The following is a 15,993-nucleotide window of genomic DNA, read 5'->3' on the forward strand; positions in this document are numbered from 1 at the left end:
AAACCCTCACATATATAGGTTAATTGGCTTTTTACATGGGTTCCAAAACTCTTCAATGGGAAAAGAACAGTATAAGTTGTGCTGGGAACATGCAAAAGATGAAGTTGGACCCTTACCTTATACCATGGATATACAAAAGTTAACTCAAAATGGATTAAAGGTCTAAATTTAAGAGGTAAAATTATAAAACTCTTAGAAGAAAACATAGGAGCAAATCTACATGACCTTCGATTTAGAACTGGCAATGGTTTCTCTAACCAAATGCACAGGCAACAAAAGAAAAAATAGATAAATTGGACTTTATCAAAATTTAAAACTTTTGTGCATATCAAAGGATACTTTCCAGAGATTAAAAAGGCAACCCACAAACAGGAGAAAATATTTAGAAACCACATATCTGATAAAATTATATAAAGAACTCCTACAGTTCAACAACAAAAAAAGCAAACAACCCAATTAAAAATAAGCGAAGGGCTTGAATACACATTCTCCAGAGACGATATGCAAATGGCCAATAAGCACATGGAAAGATGCTCGACATCATTAGTCATTAGAAAAATGCAAATTAAAACCACAATGAGATATTTTACATCCCCCCACTAGGATGGCTATTATTTAAAAAAATGGAAAATAACAAGGGTTGCCGAGGATGCGGACACATTGGAAACCTCATACATTGCTGTTGGGAATGTAAAATGGTGCAGCTGCTTTGTAAAACAGTTTGACAGTTCTTCAAAATGTTAAACATAGAATTATCATATGACCCAGCAAGGCCATGCTGGGTACATGCTCTAAAGATGTGAAAGCAGGCACTTATACAGATACTTGGGCACCAATGTTCATTGTTCACAATAGCCAAAAATGGAAACAATTCACGTCCATAATCAGATGAATGTGGTATATACATGCTATCTTAATTTCCTAGAGCCGCTGTAAAATAGTACCACAAATCGGGTGGCTTAAAACAACAGGAATTTATGGTCGCACAGTTCTGGATGCTAGAAACCCCAATCAAGGTGTAGACAGGGCCATGTCTCCTCTGAAGTCTGGAGGGTTCTGATGGTGGCTTGCCAGCAACCCATGGCATTCTTTGGCTTGTGGCATAACTTGACATGTGCCTCCATCACAGGGCTGTTGTCTCTGTCTGTGCCCAGATTTCTTCTCCTTGGGGACTGGCCATGTTGGGTTAGGGACCACCCTAGCCCGCCCTAGTCCTCATCTTAACTAATAACATCTTCAAAGGTCTTACTTCCAAATAGACGCACTTTCACAAAACGGCGATTAGGACTTGAAAATATGTCTTTTTTGAGGGGAGGGGGCATAATTCAACCTATAACACATACAATGAGATATTATTCAACCATAAAAAGGAATGAAGTTCTGATACCTGCTACAAAATGGATGAATCTTGAAAACATTATGCTGAGTGAGATACAAAAGGATAAATATTGTATGATTCCACTTACATGAAATATCTACAATAGGCATAGTCATACGGACAGAAAGATTAGAGGTTACCAGGAGCTGGAGGGAAGGGGAATGAGGAGTTATCATTTAATGAGCATAGAGTTTCTGTTTGGGGTGATGAAAAAGTTCTGGAAATAATGGTGATGGTTGTACATCGTGAATGTATTTAGTGTAATTAAATTGTACACTTAAAAATAGTTGAAATGCAGAATTTTCGCCTGCCATGCTGGAGACCCGGGTTCAATTCCTGGCGACTGCCCATGCAAAAAAAAATAAAAGGTTGAAATGGAAAATTTTGTTTTGTATGTTATACTACAATTAAAAAAATAATAATAATGCAGAATACAGTGCTTCCAAAAGCCAGAGACCCAAAGATGATGCTATCACCCACCCATCCATCCATCCCTGTATCCATCTCACCCATCTGCTTAGAGGTCACTCCAGCCTGTGGAGGGAGGGGTCTTATCAATCCCTGGCCAAAGCCCAAGAGTGGCTCCAACCCTGGGGAAAGTGACCCAGTGGAGTGGAGCAAGCTCTGGTCTAAAAGTCAAGGGCTTGGATTCTCCTTTTGGCTTTGCCACTAACTAGCTATGTGCACCAGGGTGGACGGTTCAGTCTCCTCACCCCTAAAATGGAAACCGTTGGACCAAAAGGTGGGTGGCAGCTTTCTGATTCTGACATTTCATGGCCAATCCTTTGGCCCTGATGGCTCAATATAGAGATGGTTCCTGATTGGCCAACAGGCTCACACAGCTCTGCTCTTGTCTTAGTCTTGGGCAAAATATGGACCTGCTTTGGGTCTTCCCTATTTGTGCTCCTCTATTATGATCAGCTCCTGCTTTGGCTCAGGATGGATGGTGCTCAGAGCCCAGGTGGGACTCGGGCCAGAGAAGTATGGGAATCAGACAAGGGAAATGGACCAGAGCAAGTTGCTCCCAGGACAACATGATGCCCATCTCTTTCCCTGTAGATCACTTCTACAATGAGAGTGTGGCAAAGGCATTCCTCAAGTATTATGATCAAACAGCCCAGCTTGTGTGGAACCAGTTCATGGAGGCCACGTGGAACTATGTCACCAACATCACCAGGAAAAATCGGGAGCAGATGGTGTTGTACCGCCTCCACCCTAGCCCCTCCTCCTCTTGCTTTACTCAGGGGTCTTGGGTAGAGGGGGTTCCTTACCTAGAGTCAGAGGCAGAAGGGGAGCCCCAAAATACATGCCAAAATAGGCTGCAAGCTCCAGGCTTCTTGTGGCCCTAAACTCTCTCTAGGGCAAGGATCTACGTGTAAATCTCACCCTCCCTGCATTTAGGGACCCAGTGTCTCTCCCTTCTCCTTCCTAACAATCTTCAATGATTCTTAATCTGTAGAGCGGGCATGGAAAGTGGGATAGGAGCTGTGGCCCTGAAGTTCCATTGAGGGCCCCTGCCCCTCCCCAGGCCCCATGACAAAAGTGGTGACCCTCCTTCCCAGCTGCACGAGGACATGGAGAGATCCGAGCACATGCTGTACTTTGGTACCCGAGCCCGTCTGTTTAACATTGGCAAACTCCAGGACCCGGCCGTGAAGCGCATGCTGAGTAAGCTGCAGGACATAGACAAGGCGGCCCTGCCCAAGGACGAACTCCGGGAGGTGATGCACAGAGTCCCCCAGCCTCCAGGCACACGCTCCCCTGCCCCACGGGTGGGCAGGGAGGGTCCAGTGGGGGAGCCAGAGTGTAAAGGGAAGGGGGGAAGTTGAAGGGTAAGGCCAGAGCTTCCTCTGGAGAAGGAGGGAATCAGGGTCTGGCCAGACCCACCTCTCCCAGCTAAGGGGGGTGGGGAGGCTAGCATGGGGGTGGGTCCAAAGGAGTGGGCCTGCCCTGGGTGACACCTGCCCCCCCAGTACAACAAGCTCCTGGACTACATGGCGACAACGTACAATATGGGCCAGGTGTGCCTGGAGGAGGGTCCCTGCCTGCCCCTGGAACCTGGTGAGCAGCCCAGGGTCTACCCTGTCTCTGGGCACCTGTCCCACCATGGACCTGTGGAGGGAGGGGTCTTATCAATCCCCACCCCATCCCGTCCCTCCCTCTACTGGACTCCCTTGTTTGGAGAGCGGGAGAAGGCCCTGGGATGGCGAGGGCGAGCAGACAGGCAGGAGCAGAGGGTCCCATCTTGGCTCCTTTCCTGGGCACAGACCTCGAAGAACTGATGGCCTCCTCCAGGGATGAGAAGGAGCTGGCATGGGCATGGCAGAGCTGGCGGGATGCTGTGGGCCGCCAGCTCCGCAGCACCTTTGAGCGCTACGTGCAGCTCAGCAACAGGGCCGCGCAGCTCAACGGTGAGGCCCACCCCTTTCCTGCATGGCCAGAGCAGACTGGGCCCTGCACAGGTCTCAGAGTGATACCCGAGAAGAGGCAAAACAGAGTCTGCACAGGGGAAGGGTTCTGGGGATTGGAACCATGAGCCTTGCAGTGTGGGGCAAAGGTGGCTTTGACTGAGCACCTATTATGCACAGGGCATTAGGGAAAAGACAGACAAGGTGCCTGCCCTTACAGGGATTACAGTTACATGGGGGAGATAAAATTCGAATAAATACACACTTCTAATTACTACCTGGGATGAGTGCTGAGAAGGAAGGGGTTGCTGAGAGAATCAGTAGATATAGCTTGAGATAAATGGTCAGGGAAAGTCTTACTGAAGATGGGAAAGAGCCAAGGAAGAAAGAAGAAAAACAGCACCCCAGGCAGAAGCTCTGCTGCAGAAGGGAGCCAGGGTTTTGGAGGACCTGAGAGAAAAACAGTGTGGCCGAAGGGTTATGGATGGGGAGGGACTCCAGGTGTAGTGGGCGAGGTCACAGGGCCTGGCTGGCTAGGAGCGCAGAGGACATACTTTGCTAAGTGCTTTTCCATCCTTGGTCTGATCCAATATGGACAGTAGCCCTGGGAGATCTTCCCATTTAGCAGATGAAGATTCCGAGAGTCAGGGAGGCTCAACGGTTCCCCAGCACCCCCTGCCTGCTAGTGAGCACCTGGTTGAGTCCGCTCTCCTGTCCTAGGTTACAAAGACATGGGGGCCTTGTGGCGCTCAAGGTATGAGTCTGACACCCTGGAGGAAGACCTGGAGCAGCTCTACCGTGAGCTGGAGCCTCTCTACCTGAACCTGCATGCCTACGTGCGCCGCGCCTTGTACAGCTTCTATGGGCCTGAGGTCATCGACCTGAAGGGGCCCATCCCAGCCCACCTCCTGGGTAAAGGCCCAGCTGATGGCAGAGGTGGGGTGGGGCAGGGGCAGAGATGGGCCTCGAAGCAGGTGCTCAGGATGGGGAGAGATGGCCATCTCTTAGCCCTTCTGCTCCCCTTCCAGGGAACATGTGGGCTCAGTCCTGGGTCAACATTGTAGACCTGGTCTTGCCTTTCCCGAAGAAACCCCTCGAGGACATCACGAAGATCATGAAAATCCAGGTCAGTGCTGGACCTCTGTCTGCCCTGCCCTCTCCACACTCACGGCCAACAGGATGAGGCCCAATGCAGCCCCTTCCTGCCCCATAGCGCTGGAAGACTGATAAAATGTTCCATGAGGCTGAAAAATTCCTCACCTCCCTGGGGCTGATGCCCACTCCACTCGAGTTCTGGAACAATTCGATGCTGGAGAAGCCAACTGACGGGCGGGAGGTGGATTGCCAGGCCTCTGCCTGGGACTTCTACAATGGCAAGGATTTCAGGTGCTTCTGCTGGGCTCAGCCCTGCCAGCCAACACCTCTGCCCGTCTTTCCTCTGCTCCTTCCATTCGCCATCGGTCTGCCAGTTTTAGGAAATGGGCAGGAGGGTGGGTTGGGAGTGCAGGGGATGGGGGTGTGAGCCAGGATCAGAGGAGAGGCAAATATCAATGGCGAAGGGCTTGGTCACTGATCGATCATGGGGTCCTGGAATGAGAAAGAACAGCACCAAGGCCCACCTGCCCCTGGTCCCCTAATGGAGAAATCTCCCACTCTGCCGTGGCATCCCCATGCTCCTTGACCCCTACCCTTTAATCCTAGGATAAAGATGTGCACCGAAGTGACCATAGGAGACCTGCTCTCCGTCTTCCACCAGATGGGCCATATCCAGTACTTCCTGCAGTACAAGAACCTCTCTATAATCTTCCGCGCAGGCGCCAACCCAGCCTTCGAAGAGGCCGTGGGGTCGATGATCACCCTCTCGGTCTCCTCCCATAAGCACCTTGTCAACAGAGGCCTGCTCAGCATCCAGGACCAGGACGCAGGTGATGGGGGCCAAAAGGACAGTAGGGAGGGTGACCTGAGCCTGGGCGCTGCAGCTTGGGCTGGGTGGGACTGGAGCTTTCTGGGCAAGCCTGGAGGGATCACGAACCTGGGAGCTGGGTCCTGACTGCCCTGGCCCCACCCCCAGAGCAAGAGGTCAATTACCTGATGGGCATTGCCCTAGACAAGATAGCCTTCGTCCCCTTCGGCTACCTGGTGGATGTGTTTCGCTGGAAGGTCTTTGATGGCAGCATCCAGAAGGACCTCTACAACCAGGAGTGGTGGAAACTCAGGTAGGGAGGACCGCTGCCCCATCTCCATCCTGGGCCCCTGCCTCTGAATCCTTGGGTTTCCTCCTGGTATGGACAAGGCTTTCAGGTCAGCTTCAAGGGAATGGCTCGCTCTCTCCTGTGAGTGCAGAGTTGGACATGCCATGCCAATGACCTGGGACTGGGGGAACCCCAGGGCAGGTTTGGCTGCTGACTGTTACTAGACACACACATCCATGCTGTCATGGATGGAGCCAGGGTGGCCAATCATGGGACCTCATTTTGAATCTGGCATAGCACTGAGCAGGTTTCTTAACCTGTCTGGGCCTCAGTCTCCTCGTCTGTTGAAATGGGATCCTGGTAGTGGCCCCAGCTGCTCCCTGAGTTGCTGGGAAGCTCACGTTAGTGGTCACACCTGGACTTCTTGAAGAAGACCGCGCTGACCCCACGCAGGGCCCTTCCACTCCTCCCCTCCCTTTCATTCCTGAAAGAGGGAGTGGGCCCATGAGATGGGGTGTTCGGGGGCCTGAGCTCTTTCCCACTTGTGGGAAGAGACTTGGTAGAGAAGTAGGTTCAGTGCTTCTCACTGCCCCCACTTCCCCCTGCCCCCAAAACCCTGGCACCTCTGCCTCTGGCTTAGCAGCCCCAAGCATGTATGATGTCAGGACTGGCTGCCAAAGGACCCCACCTAGGTTAGGCAACTCTGCTATTCTCATCTGTGAAATGGAAATAATAGTAGTACCACTCTGTTTTCTCCTTAGTGCTACTTACTAGATTGAATGACCTTGTTTATTGGTCTATAAGTTCTTCCCCATGATTGGGATGCAAGCTCCATGAAGGCAGGGATGTTGACTTCTCATTCCATATTGTGGTTGTAGACCAGAAGGGTGGGGTCCTCCAAAGGAATGAGCAGGAACATATATGTGAAGAGCTCAGCACAGCTCCTAGCAAAGAGAAAGTGCTCAGCCAACGTTAACAGCTGTTATCATTTTAGTCTCATTCCCAGTGCCATGTTCTTTAATGCATTCATTTAATCAGTAAAAAATGCATTAAGTATATGCCAGGCCCAGTTTTGGCAGATGTGCAAGTGCTTCAAAAAGGAAAAGGCATTTCGAACCCTATCAGGCAGCTCACCCAAGCCCCTGGTCTTTCCTCCTGCCAGGTTGAAGTACCAGGGCCTGTGCCCCCCCATTCCTCGGTCAGAGGAGGACTTTGATCCAGGCGCCAAGTTGCACATTCCCGCCAGTGTGCCCTACATACGGTAAAGGCCCAGCCCTGTTGGCAGAGCTAGCTTGAGGAGCCGGGGGGCAGGGGCCTTGGGGACGGTGCTGAGGGTTTCCGGGAAGGTCCTTGTTCTAAACATTCCCCCTGAGCTCTGCCCCTCTCCATCCATCAGGTTGTACACCTTTCTGGGATCTGTGCCCCAGAACCTTTAGGGCTTTTTGCCAGCTCCTGTGTGGAGAGCAGAGCTGAGGGGAATATTCCAAAGCATTTCTGCTGGCACCTAGAAGGGGGCAGGAAAGGGGGGGCGGCAAATGTTGCTGTGGGTGTTGGTTTAGAAGGCCAGAGGAGGAGAACCCTGCAGGTATTTTAGGACCAGCCCAAGGCAGGACTTTGCCTGAGAAGCCACAGGGTGGTAGAGATGTGCCATGGCCAAGGGAGGTCCTGTCCTTCACCAGGGCTGGGTCTGCAGATGTAGGCCATTGCATGTCATGTCACGCAGGTTGGAGCTACTTGGCCCCAGGGGCTCCAGGCTTCCCACCCCCGATACCCACTCCCCAGTCTGCCCTCACGTTCCTCTGCCCAGGTACTTCCTCAGCTTAGTGCTCCAGTTCCAGTTCCATGAAGCGCTGTGCAAGGCTTCAGGCCACGAGGGTCCACTGCACCAGTGTAACATCTATAACTCTAAGATGGCTGGGAAGATCCTGGGGTGAGTGCCTATATTACTTTGTTAAATGCTGCCAGAATGCAATATACCAGAAACAGAATGCCTTTTTAAAAAGGAATTTGTTAAGTTGCAAGTTTACAGTTGTAAGACTGAGAAAATGTCCAAATTAAGGCACTAACAAGAGGTTACCTTCACTCAAGAAAGGGTGATGCTACCTGGAACACCTCCTTCAGCTAGGAAGGCACATGGCTGGCATCTGCTGGTCTCTTGCTCCTGGGCTCTATTGCTTTAAGCCTCTGTTTCCTGTGGGGGTTCCTTGCTTTGCTTTTCCAGGGCTGGTTTTCATATCTTGACTTCCCTTGGCTCTCTCCAGGTTCTGGCTTGCTTAACATCTCATGGGAAGGCACGTGGTGATGTCTACTTGTTTCTACATTTCCAAACATCTGGTTCTCGTGTTGACTCTGTTGGCTCTGTTTCATCTTTTAAAGGACTCCAGTAAACTAATCAAGATTCACCTTGAAAGGGCAGAGTCACATCTCCATCTAATCAAAAGATCACACCCACAATCGGGCATGTCACTACTCTGTGGAGATAATCTAATCATAAGGGTTTCCACACTGCAACATTAAATGAGGATTAAAGAACATGGCTTTTCTGGGGTGCACAACAGTTTCAAACCAGCATAGTGCCTTCCTCCTTTCCTGGTTGGATTCCTGTCCCAGAGCCCTTCTCCATAGCTGGCCACCCTGGGCATGCTGGGCAGACCATCATTGTGCTTATAGTCTAGTGCAAGTCCTTTATGTTAGACTGCAGTCTTTCCCATATTAAGGGAAGCCCATTACATGGTTAGCTCCTCCTGCTAACACACACGCACACACATGCACCATCAAATCAAAATGTCTCAAATGGGAAGCCAGTACTGGAGTCCTGCCTTATCCTCATCTCCGGATGACTCCTACTATTCTTTCCTTGAAAGGTGCTTTCCTATCTTCTCAGTGGTACCTGAAACTGCCCTGGGTGCTTTTCTCACTTCTTTGAGGTGCCTGATCTGTTCCCAAGCTGGTACAGGCTACCTCATGGCATGCTTCTGATTAGTCTGTAGTCTACTTTGATCATCATCTTTTTCCTGCACTTGATATCTAGCCCATCCTTCCCATGCCTGCCTCTGTGAAGTTGGTTTCTGATTCTGAAGCAAGGCTGGAAAGAGATCAGGGGGGCTGAACCAAAGATGCGAAGCATTTGCTACTGTAGGCTGAGCTCGCGGATAACTTTCATAGTGTTTCATTTTAGCAGTTCATAACTTTGCAAAGCGGACATAATTCTCTACATTTTACAAGTAAAACTGAAGCTGAGAGATGACATGATTGCAGATCACTCATCTAGCAAGGGACAAGATCATGATTTGAACCCAGAACTGCCTCCAGAACATACTGTCTTTCACACTGTCACCTCCCATCAGTCAAATGATACAGGCCCTGGTGAGATTAGACTCAGGTCTCTTGGTCCCAAGATCAATGTCCCAACCACTGAGTTGTGGAACCTACTCACTGACTTAGTCCTTTCCTCCAGTGAATTTCAACTGATTTCAGTAGGTCCATTCCTCTAATTGGTGAAGGTCATCTTGAGTTTATTTCTGTCTCCTAGAAGATTAACAGGGCCACATCATTTAGTATTCTTTGCCAAGCTGATGAACATATTTGCTTTTCCATCACGTAGTTAGTCAGTAACAACCAGGCCAGGTGGGTTGTAGGACAGATCCCCTGGGCTTTGCTTTTCCATCCTTTTACCCTTCAGGGGTTTATCCAAGTCAATTGTCCAGATTTGAGCTTTTCTGAATGTGTCGAACATGAGAGTGCCTCACTGCTCTCTGTAGTCCCATCTCTGGTTGTCCATCATTTATTCACTTAATAAACATCTACTTGTATATGCGAGGACCAACCTGCTTTGCGTGTAAGGTCCAACAGGGGAACTTGGGCCGTGGGATAAATAAATAACCATAATACAAGACAGGAGTTGATGCCATAAGAAAGGGCTTTGGTGAAAATGCAGAGAGGGTGGGGAGATTGTGCTGGGGGAGCAAGGAGGGGTCTCTGTCCCCAAACTCAGATGTACAAGAAATAACAGATGTCTTTATTTTCTTTACGTCAACTCACTTTTAACTCTGAGCCTTCATCCCACCAGATTGGTGGGATACTTGACCTTGGCCACTCTTACTAGTTCCCTCCTCAACCCCACAAGGGTGCACAAAGTCTTGGGGTCCTAAGTTGTCAGTAAAGCAGGTAAAGGCCCTGCCGGACATCATTCTTGCTTGCTCACACCTCCCCATGCATCCCCATCCAGACCTCCGATCAGAGAAGACCGTGAATTCCCAGCTAAGGACTTGGAACACCTTTTCTGGGCAGTAGGTAGAGGAGAGCTTTCTGAGAAGGGGAATATCATAGGTGATGGGGAGGCTAACATGGCATCAGTGTGGAAAATGGGCTGTGGGGAAGAGAATAGAGGGGAGTGTTTGGTGCTTGATGGCAGGGGGCAGGGAATTGTTGGCTGCTCTTCTTTTGCCTGATGCATCTTGTTTTATTTATTTATTTATTTTGGTTGTCTTAGATTTATTTTTCCTTTGAACTCATGAGTGTTTTGGAAGCTTATTCTATTTTTTTCAATAATTTATTTTAAATTGTGGTAAAATATACCTAACATAAAGATCACTTTAACTATTTTAAGTGGACAATTCTTTGACATTCAGTACATTGGCAATACTGTGTAACTCTCACCATTATCTATTTCCAGACTATTTTTATTGTCCCAAACCAACACTCATACTCATTGGCAGTAATTCCTCAATCTTCCCTCCCCCCACCCCTGGTAAGCACTATTTTTAAAAATCTGCCATGGCTTCGGCTTTCTGTCTCTACAAATTTGTTTATTCTAAGTATTTTATATAAGAGAAGTCATATAATACTTGTCCTTTTATGTCTGGCTTATTTCATTCAACATGATGTCTTCAAGTTTCACCCATGTTATAGCAAGTACTAGCACTTCACTTCTTTTTATGGCTCCATAATATGTCATTGCATGGATATGTCACATTTTCTTTATCCATTCATCTGTTGATGGGGACACTTGGGTTGATTCTACCTTTTGGCTATTATGAATGATGCTGTGATGAACATTGGTGTACAAATGCCCATCTGAGATTCTAGTTTCAATTCTTTGAGGTATATACCTAGGAATGGAACGGCAGGGTCACATGGTAATTCTACGCTTAACTACCTGAGGAACCATCAAACTTTTCCACAGTGGCTACACCATTTTATATTCCCACCCACAATGGACAAGGGTTCCCATTACTCCACATCCTTGCCACTTGTGTTTTGTTTTGTTTTCGTTTTTTGCGTGGGCAGGCACAGGGAATCAAACTGGGGTTTCTAGCATAACAAGCCAAACCTCTGTCTGCTGAGCCATGTGGCCCACCTACCTCTTGTTATTTTAAGTTTCCAAAATAATAGCCATCCTTTTGGGTATGAACTGATTTTCATCATAGTTTTAATTTGCATTTCTTTAATAGATAATGATGTTAAGCACATTTTTTATATATATGTTGGCCATTTGGATTTCTTCTTTGGGAAATGTATTCAAATCCTTGGCCCATTTTTTTTTTTATTAAAAAATTTTTTTAAACATAACAACATACAAACATGAACATTCTTACTATATGATCATTCCATTTTGGGTATATAATCAGTAACTCTCAATAGCATCACATAGTTGTATATTCATCCCCATGATAATTTCTTAGAACATTTGCATCAGTTCAGAAAAAGAAATAAAAAGAAAAAAGAAAAAAATTCATACATACCATACCCCTTACCCCTTCCTCTCATTGACTGCTAGTACCTCCATCTACCCGATATATTTTAGCCTTTGTTTCCCCTATTTTTTTTCTATACCCCTTACCACTCCCTTTCATTGATCACTAGCATTTCAATCTACTAAATTTATTTTAACATTTGTTCCCCCTATTATTTATTTATTTTTAATCCATATGTTTTACTCATCTGTCCATACTGTAGATAAAAGGGGCATCAGACACAAGGTTTTCACAATCACACGGTCACATTGCGAAAGCTATATCATTATACAATCATCTTCAAGAAACGTGGCTACTGAAACACAGCTCTACATTTTCAGGCACTTCCCTCCAGCCTGTCCAATATACCTTAACTAAAAATTAAGATAATAAAATATATTTTCTATATAATGCATAAAAATAACCTCCAGGATAACCTCTCGATTCTGTTTGAAATCTCTCAGTCATTGACACTTTATTCTGCCTCACTTCTCTCTTCCCTCTTTTGAAGAAGGTTTTCTCAATCCCTTGATGTTGTGTCCCAGCTCATTCTAGGATTTCTGTTCCACGTTGCCAGGGAGGTTTACACCCTTGGGAGCCATGTCTCATGTAGAGAGGGGGAGGGCAGTGAGTTTGTTTGTCGTGTTGGCTGAGAGAGAGAGGCCACATCTGAGCAACAAAGGAGGTTCTCTGGGGGTGACTCTTAGGTCTAACTTTAAGTAGACTTAGCCTATCCTTTGTGGGGATAAGTTTCATATGAACAAACCCCAAGATTGAGGGCTCAGCCTATTACTTTAGTTGTCCCCACTGCTTGCGAGAATATCAGGAATTCTCCAGATGGGGAAATTGAATTTTCCCCTTCTTACCATTCCTCTAAGGGGACTTTGCAAATACTTTTTTATTCACTGTTCAAATCTCTCTAGGATTTATCGGGGCATCACTCTGGACAAACCTACAAAATCTCATGCCCTACTTAAGGTTCCATGTACTACTTATGGTATTTGATTAAACTGTCCACAGAAGTTGTATTAGGAAATACACTAGTCAAAATATAAATTTTGTACCAAATAAACATTTTTTGCTTAATCTCATACGTAAGTTAGTTTTAAAATACGAATTACCATCTATTTTCAACACCCTGCAATACTGACATTTCTTTGTTCTTCTTGGCCCATTTTTTAACTGAGTTGTTTGTCTTTTTGTTGTTGAGTTGCAGGAGTTCTTTGTATATTCTGGATATTCAACATTTATCATATATATGGTCTTAAATAGCGACATAATTTAACTAGTACCAAACTAATTTCAGTATTACACAAACTCTCTACTCCTACTCCTATATATCTCTGTCCATTCGCCTTTATGTTTACATTTTTTGTAATCTTGACTTTTCTCCTCCATTTCTCTAGGATCTTAACTACATTTTTTTCCCAGTGGTTTCTGCCAAGGATCCACTAACCTTTAGTTCCCCCATCTCATTCTTACCCAGTTGTCACTTAAGTGATAAGTCTTTGGAATTGACAAAGCCCTCTTTCACCATCATTGTGTGACTTAGTCCTCACCACAGTTAAAGGCAGGAATTAATGAGGCCCATTTAATTGATGAGGAAACTGAGAGACTGTGAGAAATTGATGGACCCATAAGCAGCACACTGCTGGTTCTTTAACCTGGCTCCTGCTATTCCGTCTCCCACATTCTGACCCAGGCCTCCAGACTCACCTCTGCTGGTTGGACTGGAAAACAGGTTGAGAAGGATCATTTGCAACTACGCAGGGGGACCTGGAATGGAGGAGCTTGGAGCCCTAGTTTCAGCACTCCCTGTACCCCCTAAGACTACCACCTGCCACCAAGTACTAGGTGTGTTTTGAAAAGGAGCAGATATTTGCCCATTCCAGAAGGGCATGTACCAAGCATATCCTACATACATCATCTCTCCAATCCTCCCAAACTCTTCCTGTGAGATCAGAAAGAAATGAAGAGCTGTCACCTCTTATTGACCTTGGGAAGCAATGTCTCAAACCTTTAAGCCTATTTAAGTCTAGGAGAATAGTAATAAAGCAGTATTAATAATAACAGCAACAACAAGAACAACCAGTAGTAGCTAACATTTATTGCCTGTTTACTATGCTCTCACTATTGAGCTTATTTAGTCATCACAACTATCACAACTGTTATTAGCCCCATTTTACAGATTACGGAACTGAAACTCAGAAAGGTTAAATTACTTGTCCAATGTCCCACATAGCTAGTAAGTGACAAAGTTAGGATTCAAATCAAGGTCAATCTTTTTTAAAGTTTGTGATTTTATCCACTCTGCTGAGCTCTGTGGGAAAAGTCTGGAAAGCAAAACCCTGGACCCGGGGTTGGAAGTGCTGAAGGGTCACTGATGAACTCACACAACCTCCCAACTGTTCCTACTCTCCCAGGGATGCCCTAAAGCTGGGCTCCAGCAAACCCTGGCCAGAAGTTCTAAAGCAGCTGACTGGACAGTCTGAGATGTCTGCAAAGGCCCTCATAAACTACTTCAAGCCCCTCATGAGTTGGCTGATCGCTGAAAATGTGCGGCAGGGGGAGACCCTGGGATGGCCAGACTTCAGCTGCTCCTTTGAAGGTTTGGTCCCAGCTCTGATCCAGCCCCAGGCCTTAGCCTAGTCTGCCCCAGGCCAGCCCCTACACAAGCCCAGCCTCAACATATATCCCATCTATCACCTGGCTAGAACTAGCACAGCCCTCTGTGACCCTGCCTATACTAAGCCTGATGGAGTCCACAGTCCCGGCTTCCATGGGCACTGTCTTCCCAGCTAGACTGGCCCTTGGAATGGGGTCACTGCTGTACTATCTGTGCCCATCTCCTCCTCGTTTTCCTTCTGCTCTTCTTTCTCACCCTCCTTTCAGGGCAATGCCCACATCTTGGGCTTGAATAATAGGTGCCTGAGGCTAAAGGAAAGGGAAACTCTTCCCTCCCCAATCTTACCTCCTCTAAATACCTCCTATGTCTTCCATAGAAGAAGACAAGAACAAGGTGGTATTCCTGGGACAGGAAGTGGAAAGTAATGAGGCCATGGCTGGGCAATGGATGCTGCTGATTGTGACCATCATCCTGAGCCTGGTGGTCCTGATACTGGCCTTCAGGCTGTACTCCCAGAGCCAAACATCACTGGCCCCAGAGAGCCAGACCAGCTTCCTGGGCATGACTGTGGATGCCCGCAAGGCTGTCCAAGGCCAGTGGATACTGCTGGGCCTCTGCCTCATCCTACTACTGTGCTCAATCGGCTTGACCATCAAGGTTTCCATACACCACAAGAATAAGCCAGAAACATCTGAATGGGAGAACTTCAAGTAGACACTAGTGAGACAGGTAAGACTAGGGGACAGATGGAAGGTGGCCAAGCCAGAGAGGGCTGGAGGAAGGGAGGAGACTGAGGGCCTAGTGCCCAAATTGCAACTGGGAGCAGCTGTGGCAGAGCTGGGTACACGTAGGGTTGTAATTGTATTTGTGAACTCATGTATGCAAGGCTATCTGTGCAGACACCTGGCCGTGTATGATTTCACGTGTGTCCTGGGTTCCAGGTCAACCCCTTTCCCCAGGTGCTTAGGAGCCATAGTTTTGGTGACCCAGTGGCTATGTCCTTCCAAACTAGCCCCCACTCAATTATTTCCCAGATCTGGTTCTTCACACAGTCTTGTTTTCTTCAGAAGCCCCAGCTGTGGGGTTGGGCTGGGGCTCTAGTACCCAAAATGTCTCCGCTGTGGTTAAAGAAAGGACACTGCTCCAGCTCCCTTTTAAAATGGGTTCAAGTAGAATTTGGACATTTCTTTATGAACCATCAGTGCCCAGTTTGTGAGTGTTGTGCTCTGTATGCTGGCTGACACATTTGTCTATTGCTCCTCTGGTCTGCCCTGTGTCGGGCTGCACAATCCAGGCCCCAAAAGCTCCTTGTCAGCTGCCTGAGATGGAAGTAGCCTCACAAATGGCCCCGCGGCCCTCCCTGCCCCAGAGAGGCAGGGAGGGCCGCCTCTCCAGACCTGATTAATCAAGCCAGAACTGATTAATGATTGACTTCTTTAATATGTAAACAAAGCTCATCTCCAGCCACTCCGCTCCAGAGATGGCCCTGTTCAACACACATACCTGCTGCCTGGTCTGTTGCCCTAGGGAGAGAGCATAGGGCAAGCAGCATCTTTCCAACCTCAATGGATGGGGTGGCAGGGAGGAGAGAGCTGCAGGAGGACATTTGGGAAGTGAGTGCTCTAGGGATAAACCTGGGAAGAGAAGGGGAGGC

At 47.5% G+C, this 15,993-nt stretch overlaps 1 protein-coding gene across 5 annotated transcripts in view; it reads left to right on the forward strand.

Annotated features, from left to right (window-relative positions):
• Nucleotides 1-15,993, forward strand: part of ACE (angiotensin I converting enzyme) — a 45,701-nt gene that overhangs the window by 28,696 nt on the left and 1,012 nt on the right. For 2 of the 5 annotated variants that reach the window (XM_077163533.1, XM_077163534.1), the window contains 13 exons: nt 2,438-2,574; nt 2,941-3,099; nt 3,352-3,439; nt 3,646-3,789; nt 4,507-4,698; nt 4,815-4,912; nt 5,000-5,172; nt 5,488-5,711; nt 5,858-6,002; nt 7,141-7,239; nt 7,786-7,908; nt 14,137-14,321; nt 14,716-15,068. In XM_077163533.1, the coding sequence (XP_077019648.1) occupies nt 2,438-2,574; nt 2,941-3,099; nt 3,352-3,439; nt 3,646-3,789; nt 4,507-4,698; nt 4,815-4,912; nt 5,000-5,172; nt 5,488-5,711; nt 5,858-6,002; nt 7,141-7,239; nt 7,786-7,908; nt 14,137-14,321; nt 14,716-15,053 (2,105 nt within the window). In that variant the 3' untranslated portion in view covers nt 15,054-15,068. Of the gene's footprint in view, nt 1-2,437; nt 2,575-2,940; nt 3,100-3,351; nt 3,440-3,645; nt 3,790-4,506; nt 4,699-4,814; nt 4,913-4,999; nt 5,173-5,487; nt 5,712-5,857; nt 6,003-7,140; nt 7,240-7,785; nt 7,909-14,136; nt 14,322-14,715; nt 15,069-15,792; nt 15,953-15,993 lie in introns of those variants that run through there. The other 3 variants (XM_077163530.1, XM_077163531.1, XM_077163532.1) reach the window with 3 other exon arrangements.

Source organism: Tamandua tetradactyla, chromosome 6, assembly GCF_023851605.1.
Source record: "Tamandua tetradactyla isolate mTamTet1 chromosome 6, mTamTet1.pri, whole genome shotgun sequence".
Classification (NCBI taxonomy): Eukaryota; Metazoa; Chordata; class Mammalia; order Pilosa; family Myrmecophagidae; genus Tamandua; species Tamandua tetradactyla.